This window comes from Talaromyces stipitatus, genomic scaffold (assembly GCF_000003125.1).
Source record: "Talaromyces stipitatus ATCC 10500 scf_1105507295487 genomic scaffold, whole genome shotgun sequence".
NCBI lineage: Eukaryota > Fungi > Ascomycota > Eurotiomycetes > Eurotiales > Trichocomaceae > Talaromyces > Talaromyces stipitatus.
The window spans coordinates 1,040,133-1,058,477 of record NW_002990120.1 but is presented as its reverse complement, the minus strand read 5'-3'; the positions used below and the strand labels follow the sequence as shown (position 1 = coordinate 1,058,477).

The window sequence follows — 18,345 nt, the reverse complement described above, 5'->3', positions numbered from 1 at the left end:
ACGGGGGGAGGGGATCCATGGAGATGATGATGACGGTTGATCAGCGAAGGCATAGACCTACTTTGGTATCTGTTGTGGTACCTCAATCATAAAATCTGCCATATCGATGCAGTCTAATACGATAGTAGGGCCACACGTGAGAACAAGCTACAAGGGAAGTGGTGAATCCAAAGTCAGAGGAACCGATATATATGTCTATATATAACTTTCGAAGGCATGGTTCCGTCTCAGGTGAGGAATCTGTAGCTACTACAAGGTTCAATAAAACCACCGGATCCATATGTCAGTTATTCACGATTACGCGTCTTTGTAACATGAATCTTATTTATTCTCTCATGTTCTGTTAAACGGGCTGTAGGCTAGAGATTACATGAATGGATTAATAGTTTATCGATTCTGCCCCTATTCGACCCTCACAGCACCAGTCACGGGTGAAATCCAGTATTCAAAATGATTGCTTAAACCTTGGTTTGCTGGGTTTCCCTGGATACAGGTGACTCCACAATGACTTCACTAGTCATAAACTCCTCGCTGTTCAAGTGACGGAAATGAATATTGAGCCAGATAGTCTGAACAGCGAGGGCGACAGCGGGAGCAGCCCACAGCCAAACCTATAAAAGAAAAACATTAGCGTCTGGGTCATTCACTGGCTGCTAAGAGAAGAGTAGAGAAAATCATACCAAGTATGGATCAACCTGGACAGGAATCAGGATTTCACCAAGCGCAGATGAAAGAGCAGTCATAAACAAGAAAACAGCCACCACGAGACTTCGCATCGCAGGAGGTGCTCGCGAGTATGCAAGTTCGTATGCAGTGACGTTGGCAAAGCACTCAGACGCGGCGCTCAGAACGTTGTTAGGGATCTGCCACCAAATCGAGATTGGGGCAACTTCGTCACAGGTTGATGCATAGTATCCACATGGAGAGAGTTTGTACACATAGTGCTGCACTATAGCTCCAGCGACACTCGAAAGGCCAGCCAGGAAGAATCCGATAGTAATTCTGTCGATAGGGCCCAATCTGATGCCGAGTCGGTTCAATATAGGATAAATGACATAGCTGAGGAACGGCACAAAGGCGATAATCGTAAGCGGGTTAAAGTTGTTCAGCAGGTCGTTGGGTGCACCGTTAGTAATCATAGCAGCACCTTGATTGGATGGGACAGATCCAATACCGCCATCGTTCAGGTTGTAGATGGGGAAAAAGAAGAAGATGTGGCATGCATCGATGGTTCTCCTAACGTCGTCGACCAACTTGTCACTCCAGCCAACTATGATACCTTGCTGGGCCAACACTGAGGGTTTGGCAGAGTCCCAGAACCCCTTTTTCCAGATTTGAAACTTGCTCTTTTTAAGAGCAGTTCCAATGATCTTGACTGCATTAATAAGATCGGAGCCTGAAGGAGGGGCCTTCTTGGTACGCTTGTACATAACCAACAGTAAGATGGGTAGAAGAAAGTATATAATACCGGCTAGCAGGAAAGCTAACCAGTAGCCAATGTCCTTTTCAGCATATGAGGTTGCAAGCATGTAGAAGGCACCAACATTGACGAAGCCGTAGAAGATGAGCATGGTACGAGTTGTGGTCAACTCTGGCGAAACAATAACCTTCTCGCCGTTCTTCAGTGTCATGACATACTCCTTGGCATGGAGTTGCTGGTCAAGGACGGTAGGAGCAACGTTTGGCTTAAAGATACCAGCGCCAACTGCCAGGATCAAGAGCCCAATAATAAAGGGAGGAGCAGCGTGTGCGGTTCCCTGTTGTAGAACAGCTGGAATGGCGCCAATGATCTGAATAATGTGTGCAACACCGCAAATCAGGACACCAACCACAATGGCATAGTATCGTCCGACTTTAGTATCTGCCCACCAGCCGCCGAAGATGGGGATAACGTATGCAAGGAACTTAAAAAGAAGAACGAAGCCGGACGACGCTTGGAGACCCATGTTCAAAGCACCAGCAGTCTCTTGGGTACCTTTTGGAGGTGCACCAGCTCCATTGCCGCCTGTTATGGCGAAATATAAGCGGTTGATCCGTAACAGACAAGACAGGAAGATAATGCAAACCTTTAGGAAGTGGGAACTCGATAAAGTTGGCAAATAAATTCTGAGCACCATAATACGAAGCGCGCTCTGCAAACTCGACCAGACACAACGCGAACGCCACAAGGCTTAAGTTACCTGGGACTTTGCGCAAAGTTGCTGATTGCTCTTCAGTGGGGAGAGGGTGTTCGATATCTCCGTCGCTCGAGGAGGAAGCCACATCACCAAAGACTGCGGTCTTTGCATCTGGGTTATGAGGGATATGGAGCGAGTCACGCGCCGCGATCTGCTCTACCACCTCTTGAGGAGGAGAGCCAGCTGCGATCATATCTGTGATAACATTTTGGCCCGCATTGGTAGCTGTGTGGTATTAGACTTATATGCAATGTGATTGCTGAGAGGAAGAACAAACCCATCTTGACAGTGGAGAGAACGAGTACCTGGGACAGTGTGGTCGATCCGGCTGGGAAGAGAGAAGACATTCAACCTGGGAAGGCGGGCGAGAGACTGCTCTTTATCTGCCGCCAACGAGACGGACGAAAATCTGCATTGGCTCTTGTGGCGCAAGATTACAATAAACCCTTGAAAAACACGTTTTTGGTCTTTTCATAATTGGTCCTCCTGCACACCCACCTATGGACTAACGACACTTAATGGCAGGGGTGCAATTACAAGATTATACATGATTGATGGAACGGAGGACTCCATAAACAGTTAGAATATCAGATACGAACTTCTGATTTGGTAGCAGTCTCTGTTGCGAAGAGTTACAATGACATGATTCAGGCAGGCTGCCACCACACCAACCAGGAATCATCGACTGATACTTGCAAAGTGCATCTGAGTCTCGATCAGAATTCTCCAAGCACGTAACAATGCAGGCATACGACCTGACTAGTCGGTCAGAACCAGAAGGTCGAACAGCATAAGCTCTTCTAGGAGCTGCTCGGACCATATCCCTCAACCAATTGTATCTTTCCCAATTCAAGAGCGCGGAAAATTATTTGCCATTGCGTCCAAAGCAACGCACATGGCGTAAGAGGGCCGAGTAATACTAGGGTGGACTCGTAGAAGCGTTATAGGAAATTAGTGTTGGGTTGATGCTGCATCTCGATAAAGCTAAATAAGGAACCGCAGATATGATTGGATTTGGTGGAGGGCTGTTCAAAAACTAGCACGTCTAGCATAAGATGGCAGATGCAGATTTGCATATGTTTGGTTTATTATCGCGTCAATCTGAGTGGCTGTAGGCAAAGGGAACCCTAGCAGCGAGATGTAACCGTCTATCAGGTTATCAACTAGGGCATCATCTTAGTACCCGAGCACGTATCACCCTTCCTCGACGGTGTTTGTAAGCCGATGTTTTCTTGCATGGTATCCCCCGTTTCGGTGAATATTGCACCAGGTTGATCTAAGTATTCTACCTGTCTGATACTCCGAGGTTCACAAAGTCTCGAAAGAGGCAAGAATTCGGCCTTGATGTTGCGCGATACTTGATGGCAGTCCAATGTTGAGATTGCAACTCTCTTATCGTGTGGCACTGTACCGCATTTCATTTCGAGGATTTGCCGGGGTTTCCTCTTTATTCGTCTATTGTCGGAACACGGAAGAGGAATAAGCACCTAGCTAGTATAGGCAAGAGTCTTGCGTCTCAGGAGATTGTCGATGCCAACGATGGAGAACGCGAATACGTACCGGAGAAGGAAAGTCGAAAGTCCCCAGCACATCAGGGCCCACAATGGCGCAAACTGTTCAGCTTCTCCTCATCGCGGGATTTGTCGACAGCGGATAAACTTTCCGCCGAATATTGCCATTCGCCAGCGTGGCGGGCACTAGCTCGGCTGCATCCGACCTAGGGTGGTGACAACAATCATATCAGTATCACCGACTCGCATCAATCCAAAGTTGCGTCGCATCCAGCCGTTGAATGCTTTGTGTACACATTCTTGTCTCGACATGATGGCTCCCTGCTTAGTGGCTGCTGGATAGGTTCGGCCAGCGATGCGTGAACCACTTGTAGGTGACTGATTATATAAGTCGAGAGGCGTCGTGTGCGAGTTTGTTGTATCATTGATGATAACAGAGTCCCGTCATGCTTGAATCACTTGCCACAGATGGAGGACATAAATAGTGTTCAGACAGTCAAAATTTGGGGTTGGACATTTCAAACCTTACCTTCGTTTTGAACCAGTTTGCCGTTTCTTGACTTCTATTGAGCAAGGATCTTCCAAGAAGAACCGCCCAAAATGCCATCATCCAAAACCGACACAGCAATCCGCTATCCTGAGCGTGCTGATCAACAGCGCCGAATCCGTGGCGTAACACAAGATCGCAAGTGGGAGGCCAGAATGCGCGACAAAGCTGCTTCGAATCCAGAGATGCCGTCAAACGCTACGGCATGGGGACCAGAGAGCACATTGGAGCTCCATATGGACCAGGCAGGGAACCCCCAGCCTGATCCGTCGCAGTTTAGCGATGGAAACCGGGCGGCGAGACAGGGCTTGGTGAGCAAGGGTCAAGATCATGATATGGTGTCTGCTGCCAACGACGTCCCTTAAGTTGTATGTATTGAGACTGGTGTGATTGTCTCCCAAGTCATATTCAAGTCCTGAGGACTATTTGCTTGACAGCATCGACGCTCATGTCATTTGTAATATAACAACGCATCAATCCACCAATTGCATGATCGTGTATGTCATGACTCGTAGCGTATATTCGTATTTCACTCTGGTATGAAAAGTTCGTACGATCATTATGGTTCAAGAAAAGAGATGTTAGAGATGAATAACCTGAAGTAAAGGAAGAAAGGAAGGAGGAAACTGCGGCCATATTTGCCTATACCGAAATAGGAAGGCGCGGGCTTATGAGTCAAATCTGAGTCACTGCTGCCTGGGGCTTCAAAAAAGCCCTAATTCTCTCCATAATCCTAAGAGACCTTGGGGGTTTACAGGCAATTTCTTATATCTTGTTAGGTATACTGCTTTAACTATAACTAGTCAATGTCAAATCGCCTGCCATACACCAGGGTATGCCTTTCACATTTTTCCTTCATGTGTCTAATCAGTCTAGTTGGCTCTTGAACAAGCTTTCCTGTGCCCAATCAATCACTCCGCAAATCTAGACCTGATTTTCAAGCAGCCAAAACCATCTCCTTAGCACTGTCGGACCACCGATATAACCCTCCATCTCCAACATTATATCGATAATAATTCTCCGTCCCACCCGGCACAACCGCTTTTCTAAGCGTAATATTGATCCTCCCACTCCCAGACTCTCCTCCCTTCCGTTTCGGTATCGAATGCAGCCAATTCGATTGTGTGTCACCTCTCATAATGATCAAATCACCAGATCCAAGCGGTAGTTTTAGCGGCTTATCTTTTCTGGGTGCTGCACCGGCAACAGCTTTATGTTTCATCAGAAAATCCCTTCTCGCACCTAATGTCAAACTAGCAATATTCGGTAATGGACCCAAAAACCGCTCGTCATCGGAATGATAGGATATACTATCATCGCCAGAGGCATAATAATTGACTAGCACAAAATTGTAGCTTGTTCCGTGGTTCAAAGTGGCTTCCACGGTTTTGCGTAGGTGGTCTAGACAGGATGGGATGGGACGCGGTGTACACTTGTACTTGTTCTTGGAGATGGGTTGGTGAGTTTTGCTGTCGAATAGCAGCTTGCCTTCCGGATTGCCTTTGTCTTTACAGTCAGAATCCCTCTCGCCTGGTGGCAGGGAGAAGTATGATGTGGTATCTACGCCGAAGACGGTTGTGTATCGTGGCGTATTGATGACTGTTTCGGTTGGTCCTCGCTTTATGGTGTATCTTACACGGTAAAATGGTAATTCTCGCCGCAGAAATTGGAAGTATTCGTCTGCTGTAGGTTGTGGTATAAACGGCTCGTAGTATAACAAATCCAAGTGGGGTTGATTATTGATTGCTTTCGGTGTACGAGCGGGCGTTGTCGCTTTTAGGGCAGTGTAGATGTGAGGTCGAATTGCGGTGATGGGGACTGGGTAGGAAGGATGCGTGTCTGCTGTGTAATCTGGTGGCTTGGTTTCATTGCGTGATATCTTTGAGGCCGCTGTGTTTTCTTTTATATCTGTTGCATCTACTACTGATGTCCTTGTTGCCGCCGTGGTTGCCGTCGTCTCTTTGAGCTTTTTGGATGAAGACGTGTCTGTAGATGACCGGACGGGTTTCAAATATGCGTCGAGTGTTCTTTTGGACATCCTGAACATAGTAGTCTTGTTCAATTGAGTATATATAGTATCCATAACAACGTTGAGTCCAAATGTGAATTGAACTGAGAAACACGCGACTAGACGATGACGTCACACATCAATAACCTTTCCGAAAATGGAAACTGCCGCCACGATCGAGCCCTAACTTCTAGATCTTTGTGTGAGATCTTTGCCTCAATCAATAGCTAAGCACCGGAGTAAATCCTTACTTATGGTGGTATTAGATACATAGCTGCTTCCTAAATTGGCTAAAGGCTAGAGTAGCTAGCTGGACGAGGCTAAATAGTCAGGTGACTACGCAGCTCTTACCGTCTTATCATGAACTTTTCCAATCTCTTTGCTTTCAACTCTTATCATGGCACGCAAACACATATGGGTTCGAAATTTTCATGATCTATTTTCCTTGTCCCATCGACTCTGTTCAAGCATTTCAATACCCATCGCCCACCAGTCGCGTAGGACGTGTAGGTGGTCTGCAACTCTGCCAAATTACAAACCTGCAAACCAAAGGATTACATTCGACCCTCATAATTATACAAGCGGACAATGGCTTCGTCATAACCAGAAAGAAAGAGCTACGCGCTACATCGGGCTTGATTTCAATGCCCTTTGCCAAAAGATTCTTAAACTATCCCCAGGAGCCAACTCCATCTTGAACTGCCAAAAAATAGAAGGAGGATTTAACAGGGCTTTATCTTTTGTAAAATTTGAAACGGCTCGTGGCAAAAGTTCCACTTACTCTGGCTGGACCCTCGAAAGTAACAACAACCTCTGAAGTTGCGACAATCAAATATCGTGAATCGAACACTCCCTCATCCTGGCCAACAACTCATCTTCGGATAGTACAGGCTAAGAAAAACGTACCAATACCGAACAATCTCGACTGGAGCGACGAACCTTCGAATCCTGTTGGTAGCGAATATGTCATTATGGGATATGTTGAAGGCATCCAATTACACCAAAATGGCTGGCAATGGCTAATAATGAGCGCGTACGCGTACGATGCATAGATCAAATTTACCGGAAGCTCAAAGAAATGGTAGACTTAGAGTTTCCAGCTTTTGGCAGCGTGAATTTCGAAGGCAGCCTCAAATCTGATGGCAAAACGGCCTATAGGTGAAGGCTTCTGTATCGGACCGCACTGCGCGCCTAGGTATTGGGACTGCAATGCTAGCGAACGAAGATATTATCATAACATGAAATCTAATCAGGGGCCGCGTAGGTTGTCAGGGAAAATTGATTGAAATCTTAGTCAAATTATCTACTCGTTCCATAGGGACCACTCTTGACGAATACAGCGATGGTCTTGTTGATGCAGGTATATCCAGAATTCCGCTCAACGACACTGAAGCTGATAAACGGCCCTCCTATTATGGTTCCATCCAAGCACATCTGGATTTCCTTAATAGCTGCCGGATGGTACTCAAAAGACTGTGTGCAGGCTCTCTGATTCAGGCAGCGGCAACTCCAACACTATTCCATCCTGATTTACACAAAAGAAATATATTCGTGTCAGAAAACGATCCTACAAAAATAGCAGTTGTCATCGATTGGCAAACAGGCAGTATTGAGTCCGCATTTTGGTGCGCTGAGGAAATGCCAGATTTTGCAGCTCCTGAGTGCGATTTCAAACACAATGTCTGCCCTCGATTTCTGACTTCCAAACTTTATGGTCCTAGATCAATGGACCAGAATCTTTTCCGACCTTTTCTATACAGTTACAGAACGTGGAAGGATGGCGCCGTTGCCCTACGCCATGAACTGATCGTAATCGCCCAACGGCGGAATGAGTTGGGTCTTGCAGGGTCCAGTCCGTTTACCCTTCCCTCGCCGGATAAGTTAGTAGAACATGAAAGAGAGTACAGACTGTTTGTAGTAGCGCAGGAATTGAGACATGACCTCTCGGACCTGCTTAATGCCGACTGACGGATGTTCTCCTTCAGATGAATGGGAAGCAATGAAATCAGCCCACAGAGAAGTATTTGATGGCATGTTGACTGCTGTGTTGACAAACAAGGACGTTAAAGATGATGAGCCAGTAAAGGACGAAGCAATTTTGAGATCAATCTGGCCATATGACCTGGAAAAGTAGCCGTCAAGCAACTAGTGTGGACTCCCCTCAGGTCGTCAGATGTTATGAATAGGAGTGAGAAGCCCAAGGAAACAAAAATTTGTCATATTTCTGGTCCGATTCCCAACGCAATTGAGAATGATTATGATATATCGAGTTGGGAGGCGTGATGTGATGTTTTGGTTACAGCTTCTACAGTAATTCCAACCGGAGAAGTAGAGCTTGTAATCATCAAGGTTACTTAATAGCAACAATATACAAAATGCCAGCGATAGGGAGCGAGATTCTGAAGCGGTGCTGCTGATATGCCCCTAGTTGAGCATGAATTTCTTCAATTAGAGCCAACTTCATATAAGGACTACCCACTCTTCAACATCAGCAGCGGTAAATATGTCGCTCTACATTCAGGCCAAATGTATACCTAGGTACTGCACTCAATCTGGGCCCGTCCAGACATATGGCCGTTATACGGCATTGGTATCGTACATTTAGTCAAATTCCTTTCTATATGTCTTATATCAACCTCTGCTAAAGAGAATGCACAATCAGGAGAGCAAGAAAAAAGATGTAAGACACAAATAACCTAACTTCTGGCCATACATGACCTACATACGGAGTGATTTAGTTTTCTATCATCTTATCATCCCCGCGTTCTCTGAACCTAGGATATAGAAACCAGCTTCTTTATTAGGACATATTCCCGTGTCTACATTTGCTTGAAACCAAGTAGTAGATATGCATGTATTCGTTGGCAATTCATGTACTAAAATACCTATGCAATAATATCTATATGCTATTCCTGTCAATTGGTATCCCGGAAATAGAGTATGCATAACCCTAATCCTGGACCTTAAAGTACTATTAATAAGACTTTTGTGGAAGGAACTCTCAACAATTTTTAAAATGCGTACAAAATAAGAATACGTACAGATAAAGATATTTATAGGTTTGTATATTGGTGAATTGTTGGTTCTATGGTTCGCTATTCTGTGGCTTCAGTAGTGTATTCCATCTTCGCACCCATAGATATCAAGCAAGGAACCAGCCCAGCCATGCGTATTTTGATATCTATATTTAAATGTTTAATCCGTAGTGGGTATCCCAAACTAAAGAAATGCCGCATTGAGAAAAAGCAAAAATCAATGAAAAGCGAGAATGACAACACCTCGCATCGCAGGTGCGGGGGATCACATAATGTGGGTACTTAAGTTAGGGTTTCTACTTCAACTTCGTCGACGAGCAAAGGCCTGACTCTCAACTAACTAGACGATATCCACGGATCCCCCTCAGACGAACCAAATGACAAGGTAATTTCTCTATCGGGATAGTATGCTAAAGATACTAAAGACTGATAACTAACGGTCGAGTATGTATAAGAGGCTTTTGCTTCTAGTGTACCTCCTTGTGTGCCTAAACGTTTTCGGACTGGTTGTCGGAAAAATCGATCCAGGGTATTTGACTGACTGACTGACTCGACTTGATCGTGCACTGGGCACAATCACATTGGGCTTTGATAGTCACGGGGTGTGACTAACAAGTCTGTATCAAAATCATAACCAGACCTGTACTCTATACCTCCCGAAGGTCGATATGGAAGAAAATAGAAAAATATTTCGAAATCATGTCCCAGGATTGGCTGGTTGGATACATTTATTTTGCTGCTAGTTTAATATTCCCCAAGCATACTGTATCCATCACGTGGTTATATGACCCGTCTTCCTTGTTTCATTCGCTTTGGGCAATGTCTGACCGTATCAACTTCTCGAGCATGCGATAAAAGTCAAGACTCAAGTGGAGTAATTGATAAAAGATGGTCCTATTCTTCAGCAATTGAATCTCCACCACCTTGTCCTTAAATCCCGTTTTATGTACGTACGTAGTACGAACGGAGTTCTAGTCTCTAGAAGAAAAAATGGACATGTTGATACCTTGACACTAAAGACGGAGTTATCCCTTCCCTGCTCGGCTTACGAGCCTGTTTATCACATTCGGTATATCGGTCAATGGTACTTTTATTCGCCGATTATAGCGGTGCCTTATGTATAAAAAGGTACGTTTTTAAACATCCATCCCATTCAAGAATGAAACTCGAGAAACAATCGTCCTAGGCTTATGAGCAATGACGGTTATGCCTCGGGCACAGCATCAAATTAACCATATATCCCGTGTAACCCTCCTATCACACCGCTATGGACTGTAACTCGACCGCCCCTCAGCCAAGTCAGTCCAGTTTGAAATAGTGGGCATGCAATGCATTCACTCAGTATTTGTACAGAGTACTGCTTGTCTGAGGCTTCTAGTCTGTGGCCTAGTACATTAATTATGCGGTGCATTGTGATATGCACGTTGCTATTTTCATTCTCTTTTTACTTCTTTCTTTTGTTGGTTGGGTTGTACGAGTAGAACGATTAAGTCCTTTCCAAAGCATCTTGTCTTGCGCTGAACTCCGCTACAGCTGTTGTCAGTCCACCGGATATTTGGGGCTTGCCTATTCTTAGTTAGTTATACAAAGCGACTAGGTCAGTAGATATATAGATGAGTGATTGGGCACATATTCATTCCCGCCACTTGGCGTGGATAGTAAACTTCGTAGGACTCAGTCTATGGTGAAATGCTGCAATCCAGCCACTCATTGATCCGAATTCCTCATTCGGTGTAGTCTGATGAGAATATATTGCATCGCAGAAATGTGATTGGTCCGTCTCATGTCATGCTTAATATTCGAGAATACACGTGATGGTTTCGAAACAAATCAGTCGTTGAGAACTCAGATGCATAATAATGGTTTGTCCGTGGCAAACACAGCTACTCAAGTAATCCTTCATCAACATTCTCTGTAGCTGCAAGACTGTCAACCAACCCAACGACTGGATACTTGTAAACAAGCAGATGAGCAGTGATATACATAGTATGTTAGGATCAGAGATAAACCTCCGTACGCGCCGGGCCTTGTTTTAGCGGCCCTTAGCGCGGTGGGGCCAGTGATGTTCCCATGCAGCCAGCACACTTCTTCAGCGCTCTGATTGGCTGTCTCTTCGTGATGAGGGCTGCAGTGTGAAGAAGCCACATTGGCCAATCAGGGCGTCCCAGCAATGAGTTGCTCTTTCCGCTTAGCGTCCTTGCTCAGATCGACAACTCTCGCTCTCTCCTCCTTCACTCGTCTGGCTGAGCACTGACTGCTAGTGCTAGCACCGTTCTAGCGGTGAGTTGCGATTGAGACCAAAACAGACTGACCGAGGGGAAAGCAGATACCGTCCGTTGCATTTCGAATCAGCAGATAGAGAGTATCTCGTGTCGCTCATCAAGAGCCAAAGTCAAAGGACGTGCATGGACGTCTGCATGAAAAGGCAACTTCGGTTGCGATCCGATGCGAAGCTAGAGATCAAATGGATGGATTGACTCGTACTCCGTCCTTATCCCATGTCAACAGTCTCCACTCGACGATGGAACGAGGCGGATGCTTGTCCCACTATTCCTCCCGGACAGATCTTCCACTTGAGAGCCCTCGTTGGCGCTGTCCGCAAATTGCTCTCATGCCACACGAGCTCTGAGTCGTCCACTCATTGCATCCGTTCTGTCAGCCCCGCGACATGACACGGTGGTTGGCACATTCCACTCCATGCTACTGATATGCACTGGCGCCGTGATATCTCGATGACTGGCCGCTGGCCATCGGCTGGTTCTATATTCGGATCGGCCCTTCATCTCGTTTGCTACTTATTGTAACACTAACAATATTATGCCGTTGGGGCCTCTTTTCCCCGGTGCCTGCATCTCATTGCCCTGCGTCTCTTTTTTGCTTCTGCTTCCCCTGCCCCTCCCCTCACGAGCAGGGTTTCTTCCCACGCACTATGTAAGCTGCATTTATCCTTTTTGTCTGGTTACTTGCTCCATATCTCTCTACCTTGTCCTTCTTTCACACCATCTTTCCCGAGAAAGAAAAGAAAAGAAAGATAGGAATATACCCTGGTCGGCGGCTATTCGCAACCACAATTTCTATCTTTTGACAGATCCGACTCAACTTTCGTCTTGTCTCGACATCTGAACAAAGTTCTTCTGTATGCCGTGGTCGCGGAGCACCTGTCACGCCCGGTCGTTCAGATATCGGAGGTCCGGCAGGTTGATGGGATAGTCGCCTGTGATTCATACTTTGGATCGTGGTTGACGGTGAGTAACAAGTCTTCACAATAGAAATTCAGCTTGCTGTATGACCACATTTTTCACTCGTGGTGTGCTACCACATACCACATTATTACTCTGCTTGTGCTTTGCTTTCCTAGCTTCCTATTTCTCAGCCTGGTTCTACCCTACTTGGAGGCTTGAGGGTTGGACATAGACGCTTTGCAGTTCGTATCCATCATGATTTCACACTGATAGATTCATAGTATCGCTTGTGCGTGTCTGAATATGTCGGACCTGTCGTCGTGGCATCGACCTGTGGGTTCCACTACACAGTCGACAGCACCCGCCACACCGTTGGACCCAGCTTGGGATTCTGAATTCCAGCCCTGTGCTTCAACAGCATCATTGTTTCTCTTTTCACAAGGCTCGGTCATTCTTTGCCTGCACCATGACACTTTAGCGATTGAACGTCGATTTACACTCCATGAAGAGAGGATCGCATTTATATGTGTCGACAATGTTAGTGAAAGGGGTGCCGGCCGACTGGTGGTCAGCTACGACTTTGCTCAAACAGCTATCGTATGGGATCTCTTCACTGGAAGTGAAATATCGCGGTTTGCTTCATACGAGCCTCTTCGAGTAGCAGCCTGGATGCGGAATGGGAATGTGGCTTTTGGTAATGACTCTGCAGAATCGTTCAGTATTAGTGTTTGCATATTAACTTTGTAATAACAGGCAATGGCAAGGGTGATGTTATACTGTTTGAACCTTCCACTTCCGAACACCTGTCAGCTCGCACGATTTTTGACCCTATAACCTCCCTGGCCCCATCCGCAGACTGTCGGACATATGCAATTGGGTGAGTGGCCTCAATTGGTGACTATGACTGCATATGCTGATATTCAAATGTCTCCAGATATCAAAATGGCTCGATTCTTATAGCAACGCTGCACCCCGCATTCACGATCCTCCATACTCTTTCTACAAGCCGCGGTCCGTCTCCAATAGTATGTCTCGCCTGGCATGCATCGTCGTCGAAACAAAAATCGGATATGCTCGCTACACAAACCTTGGATGGCGATCTTCGAGTATGGAGTGTGGCAAAGGCACCATTGAACGAATCTCCTCGAGTTATCCGTGCATTAAAACGTACAGAACCTTACTCGACGGGCCCGAAGTGGATTGCTTGGTCCAAGAATGGTAGAATCGTACAATATTCAGACAGGTGAGTTTGGATCATTAGCTTTGATAGAACCTAATTCTCACTCTTGCAGGGAAACTTGGGTATGGGATGTCAGAACCAAACATGTCACGTATGTAACTATCCCCACGATCGAGGATGTACTTGGTATGGCCAATTACGGCCCAACTGCGACTCTCTTTACTCTTGGTCCCAACAATACCGTCCAGCAATATGATTTGGAAAATCCAGCCATGGTCAAGAATGTTAGGCATCTTCCGATGGATCAGATAGCTCTTGTGGAAGAGTCAAAAGTGAGACCGATGTCGCCAAGTTACTTTTCAAGGAGCGGGACTCGAAGTGCCCAGGGGTTCCGAGGGCCTGAAGTGTCAATCCAAGAGCTTGCTAGTCAGCAGCGAGCAGCCACCGCCAGTCCGATGTCAGCTAGGAGCCGTACTAACTCAATCAGCTCCCATGCTTCATCTGGACGTGTCCGGCCTTTCTCTCCTGTCAACAAATCAACCTATAGTGGGACGACCTTTTCCATGACCTCGCCTCTGGGCCGTCTGCCTTCCCAATCAGGTACCTCGATTGCATACGGTTCTACTGCATCAGTCTCTTCTGTCCGCTCCCGGGGTGGCTCACGACTTCGCAACGAAATTACCCAGAGTCCTGTCGACAAACCTTTGGTCGATCTCTTCCCATTTACGAGAGAGCGAGTCAATGAAGTCTCGTATATGCAACAGTTGCCGCCGCTTGATGAATCTCGCCTAACACCTGAAGCACTGCGACAACAGATGCTTCGTGTTGTTTTTGGATGGGAGGGAGATATTGAAGGCTTAATTCGGGACGAGTGTAAGTCTTTCTTTTAACGAATGTATAGCCATGCTCTGATAATCCGATAGTGAGTCGACATCCCCCGGCCAGTCAAAATGCGATATTCCTTTCACGTTGGTTGGGCGAAAACGATCCAATGCAAATGATGGCTATGCTTAGTTCAGGGCCCGTGAATTCTTCTGCGTGGATGTTCCTAGCTCTCAGTCAAATGGGTGGTGAAGAGCAAGCCAACAAGGTCGGCCAAAGTTTCGTTCAGAGGTTACTGGAGATTGGCGATATTCATGCTTCTGCCACAATTCTCCTTGCTCTTGGGGACCGTAATGACGCGATTGAGGTCTATGTGTCGCGCAACTACTACATGGAAGCCATTCTCATGACCTGCCTCCTCCTACCAAATGATTGGCAGCGACAGTCATACCTTGTTCGTCGATGGGGCGAGCATGTGGTATCGAATGCTCAACAGCAACTGGCAATTCGATGCTTCATGTGTACAGGAGCAGAACCCTCAGAGCCATGGATGTCCCCTACAGCGCCTAACGCACCGTATCGCGAGCTTCATGTTGCCTCTCCCGTCTCCGAACCACCGCCAAAACCGGTTGATCAAATGCTGAAGCCTGAATCTGCCAATCGAATGACCGTGAAGAATTCAGCACTCAAACTTATTACTTCTTTCGGGCCCCAGGGTAATCAGGCCTTCAAATTCCCCGGCCTCAAGTCAGATGATCGCACTCCAACCAACGCACCTGGTATCACGCCCATTGCTGAATCGGCCGTAGGAGAGTCTGCGCTTTCGCCAGGAGGCCTCGGATCGTACAGACTCAACAATGCGCGCAGTCTCAATAACGCATTATCTAGAGTTGGAACACCTAGTCATGCGCACCGACATCGATTACCTTCAATAGGTGAAACTCCTGTGGACGTGCATCCTCCCAACTTCCCTCCAAGGTCTCTTCCCACGCCAGTCGATTCAAGTTCCGAGAAAGGGAAGCGCAACATATCTCAATCTGATCCCAACGAATCTAGCGACAATAACGACGCACCCATACTGTTATTATCTTCGGCGCGCTACGAACCAGCAAAGGACAGTCATGGCCCGAGTCCGCAAACAGCCGTGCAGACAGGAGCAAACAAGTTCGAAAATATTAAGGGTCTTCCATCTCCTGCTGCAGGTGTTTTCGAGACGCTCAAGGGTCAAGCTGCGGCCAGAAACGGTTCTCGCGACCGCAAGCCAGAAGGCCTCCATATTCAATGGCCACCAGTCGATACATCTGAGTCCGAGGCTGGGCCATACACAGGCGGGACCGGTGGTGGAACTCCAAGTTCAGTGTTCCAGAGCTTACGGTCCACCAAGAGTCCCAGTGTCAGCAGCCGCAGTATTGATCAGTATATCAGCAGCCTAGACGAGGCTAACTACTATGCCAATGTCCATCGTCCTCATACAAAGACTCGACGACATGAAGCAGGCAGTGAGCACGGCAAGAAGAGTTCTAGGAATGGTTCTGTAGACTCTCGTGGACGGGCAACCAACCGGTACATTGCCCCTGCCAAGCGTTCACCATCTTCCCCTGTTCCAATGTCTCCAGAAGAGTTTGCAAAATATAATGCTAGTGTGGAAAGCCTCAGCGCAGAGATCACAAAGCGTCGTAGTAGGAGTCATACAAAGGGCAGCTCTCGTGTTCGCGCCTCATCCAAGGCCGACCGCCATCAACGATCGACATCTAGAGGTATTGAGCGGAAGCACAAGGTAAAGAGTCGCAATAGCAGCCGTCGCAGTCGAGGACGCAGTGGTGATAGGAGTAAGTCAGGTGTGAGGTCACCAACATCGCCATTACCAATGTCACCTGCAGAGGATATGAGAGGATTTGAAGATAGCCTTCGCTTTGTTACTAGTGATCGTGAACGACTGCATCGGTCCCGACAGCGAAGTTCCAGTCGCCGACGTGGTACCAGCAGCGTGAGACGCGACACCTCCCCAGACAAACGGCGTCCCAGAGCTCGATCAAGCAGTCGTCAGGCTCGTGAACCCAATCAGTCGGTAGAAACTCCTTCCGAGGTTATTTTATCAAACGAATCGTTCGTTGAAGAGTCTTCGCGACCAGAATTCTCTAGTACTTCCAACATGGTTTTGAGTGCGCACGAGCGGGCAAAGAGGGAACTGGCAGCAGCAGAACTCGAGGCTCGCCGACTCTCACTAGCTCGTCGCCCTTCTGCTCCTAAGATTCCACATCCTGGTGACTTTCAGACGGCTGCAATGATGTCTGCTGTTGGTGGGAATTTGCCGGAAAGCCCTCCTTCGTCAGGCGGTTCTTTCAACAAACGGATTCGGTCTAAAAGCAACGCCAGCAAGAGGTCACCAACTTTTGCGAATGGGTCTGATTCTGGTTCATCTACTCGTGGGCGTTCAGGTACCGTCGGCTTACCAGCCACACCAAAGGCAATGCGACGACCTAAATATAGTGATGGATACGTTGATGGCGAGGCACCAGCCATGCCAGAGATACCTCTAACGCTTCCGAGCACGGTCTATCAAGATGAAGCTGCTAAGATCAGCCGGTCCATGTCCGTTCCAGTGGTGGAGTTTCACCAAACACCCGTTCCCGCCGACCTTCCACATCATCCAAGGTTTATACCCAGCATGCCGCGGAGCAGATCAACTAGCAGGACTCGAGGACCAGGGCCTCGGGGCCATCGACGTGAGAACTCTTCAGAGCTTGGACAGTCAACTTTTGGATCCCCTCCGTCAGTTTCTGTGAGCATTGAACCTGATATTATCGTGGACAATACGAAAATCGTTCCACCAATACTTCCAGAACTACAGCATTTGACGACGCCTCCCCCACCACCACCTGCTCCTAACGCCGGAACGAGAGGTAGAGATATTGAGTCCAGCCAGATCATGACCGATAATTCTCGCGCCGGGTATGAACTTGCAAGGCCAATGACGACCGGTGCCGATGCACAGTCCATGCGCAGAATGTCAGTTGACCATCGACGAGGTCGCAGCATTAATGAGACTTTTGCGAGCAAATTCAGAAACTTTACAGGTCGAATGCGCAGTACCAGTCGTGGTCCTGGTGTACAGTCTCCACCGACAGAATCATTTGATAAGAATGCTTCTCCGTACGAGAGTGTTACAATAGCAAAAGACTGATCTCGTTTTTTCACTCCTTTTTTTTTGTCATGTTTCGTTGCTCTGTCTTTTTTCTTCTATTCTATACTAACTAATTGTACGCGCACGAAGTTACGAATCTCTTTATACTTTGAATATCCTATTTGATTATCCGTGCTGTACGATTATTCCCAGCTTACTTTATGCATCTTTTTACCTTGTTTCGTTCAATTTGTTTCCACAAGGTACTTTGTATCTTCTTTTCTCTCTTGCCCCTAATCTACAACTATAAATATCCAGGAGACTTCTCGTTGTTTCCTTTCGCCTTGCTCATTCCGCTTGTTTGTTGTTTGCCCTTTTTTTCCCTTCTTTTTTAATCTCTCTCTCTCTCTCCTCTTTTCAAGAATTGGTTTTCTTGAGAAAAGAACGTTTATAGTGTAGCCCGCGAGGGCGATTACAATGGGGAGCGTAATGACTTGGTCCTAGCTATATATACAATTATACATGTGGTTAGTTCCGACTTTGACTTGGTAGATGCAGTCAACTAGTGCAGTGCGAGTATGCTTAATGAATTGACGGTGGTGAAGTAGACTTGTAGAGATTGTCTTGTGGTCGAAGTCTGTGTGCCACACGTCCTAGCATATTGAAGCCATGCTAATGCTGATCGTACTGAATCAGAGCATGTTTTGGGGCTTATAACATGTGGTGCGGTGTTTGCCTTCGTCGGAATTGTCCAAGAAA

General features: G+C 46.9%; 4 protein-coding genes across 4 annotated transcripts; 2 read left to right on the top strand and 2 right to left on the bottom strand.

Moving 5' to 3' along the window:
• Nucleotides 1-309: 309 nt before the first annotated feature.
• On the bottom strand, nucleotides 310-2,458 carry TSTA_055880 (MFS peptide transporter, putative; the record flags this gene model as incomplete). The annotated part of the gene is made up of 4 exons (XM_002487154.1): nucleotides 310-611; nucleotides 681-2,005; nucleotides 2,067-2,402; nucleotides 2,455-2,458. 4 exons carry the CDS (start codon nucleotides 2,456-2,458, stop codon nucleotides 459-461), a joined length of 1,818 nt encoding a protein of 605 aa, XP_002487199.1. The 3' UTR covers nucleotides 310-458.
• Nucleotides 2,459-4,288: 1,830 nt separating this feature from the next.
• TSTA_055870 (uncharacterized protein) lies at nucleotides 4,289-4,909 on the top strand (the record flags this gene model as incomplete). The annotated part of the gene is made up of 2 exons (XM_002487153.1): nucleotides 4,289-4,546; nucleotides 4,892-4,909. The coding sequence occupies 2 exons, from the start codon at nucleotides 4,289-4,291 to the stop codon at nucleotides 4,907-4,909; spliced, it is 276 nt and encodes a 91-aa protein (XP_002487198.1).
• Nucleotides 4,910-4,924: 15 nt separating this feature from the next.
• On the bottom strand, nucleotides 4,925-6,657 carry TSTA_055860 (DNA repair family protein; the record flags this gene model as incomplete). Its single annotated transcript, XM_002487152.1, has 3 exons — nucleotides 4,925-6,274; nucleotides 6,391-6,470; nucleotides 6,595-6,657. 3 exons carry the CDS (start codon nucleotides 6,655-6,657, stop codon nucleotides 5,173-5,175), a joined length of 1,245 nt encoding a protein of 414 aa, XP_002487197.1. The 3' UTR covers nucleotides 4,925-5,172.
• Nucleotides 6,658-12,763: 6,106 nt separating this feature from the next.
• On the top strand, nucleotides 12,764-18,138 carry TSTA_055850 (WD domain, G-beta repeat protein; the record flags this gene model as incomplete). Its single annotated transcript, XM_002487151.1, has 5 exons — nucleotides 12,764-13,154; nucleotides 13,214-13,337; nucleotides 13,395-13,703; nucleotides 13,753-14,513; nucleotides 14,564-18,138. The coding sequence occupies 5 exons, from the start codon at nucleotides 12,764-12,766 to the stop codon at nucleotides 17,644-17,646; spliced, it is 4,668 nt and encodes a 1,555-aa protein (XP_002487196.1). The 3' UTR covers nucleotides 17,647-18,138.
• Between the last annotated feature and the right edge of the window lie 207 nt (nucleotides 18,139-18,345).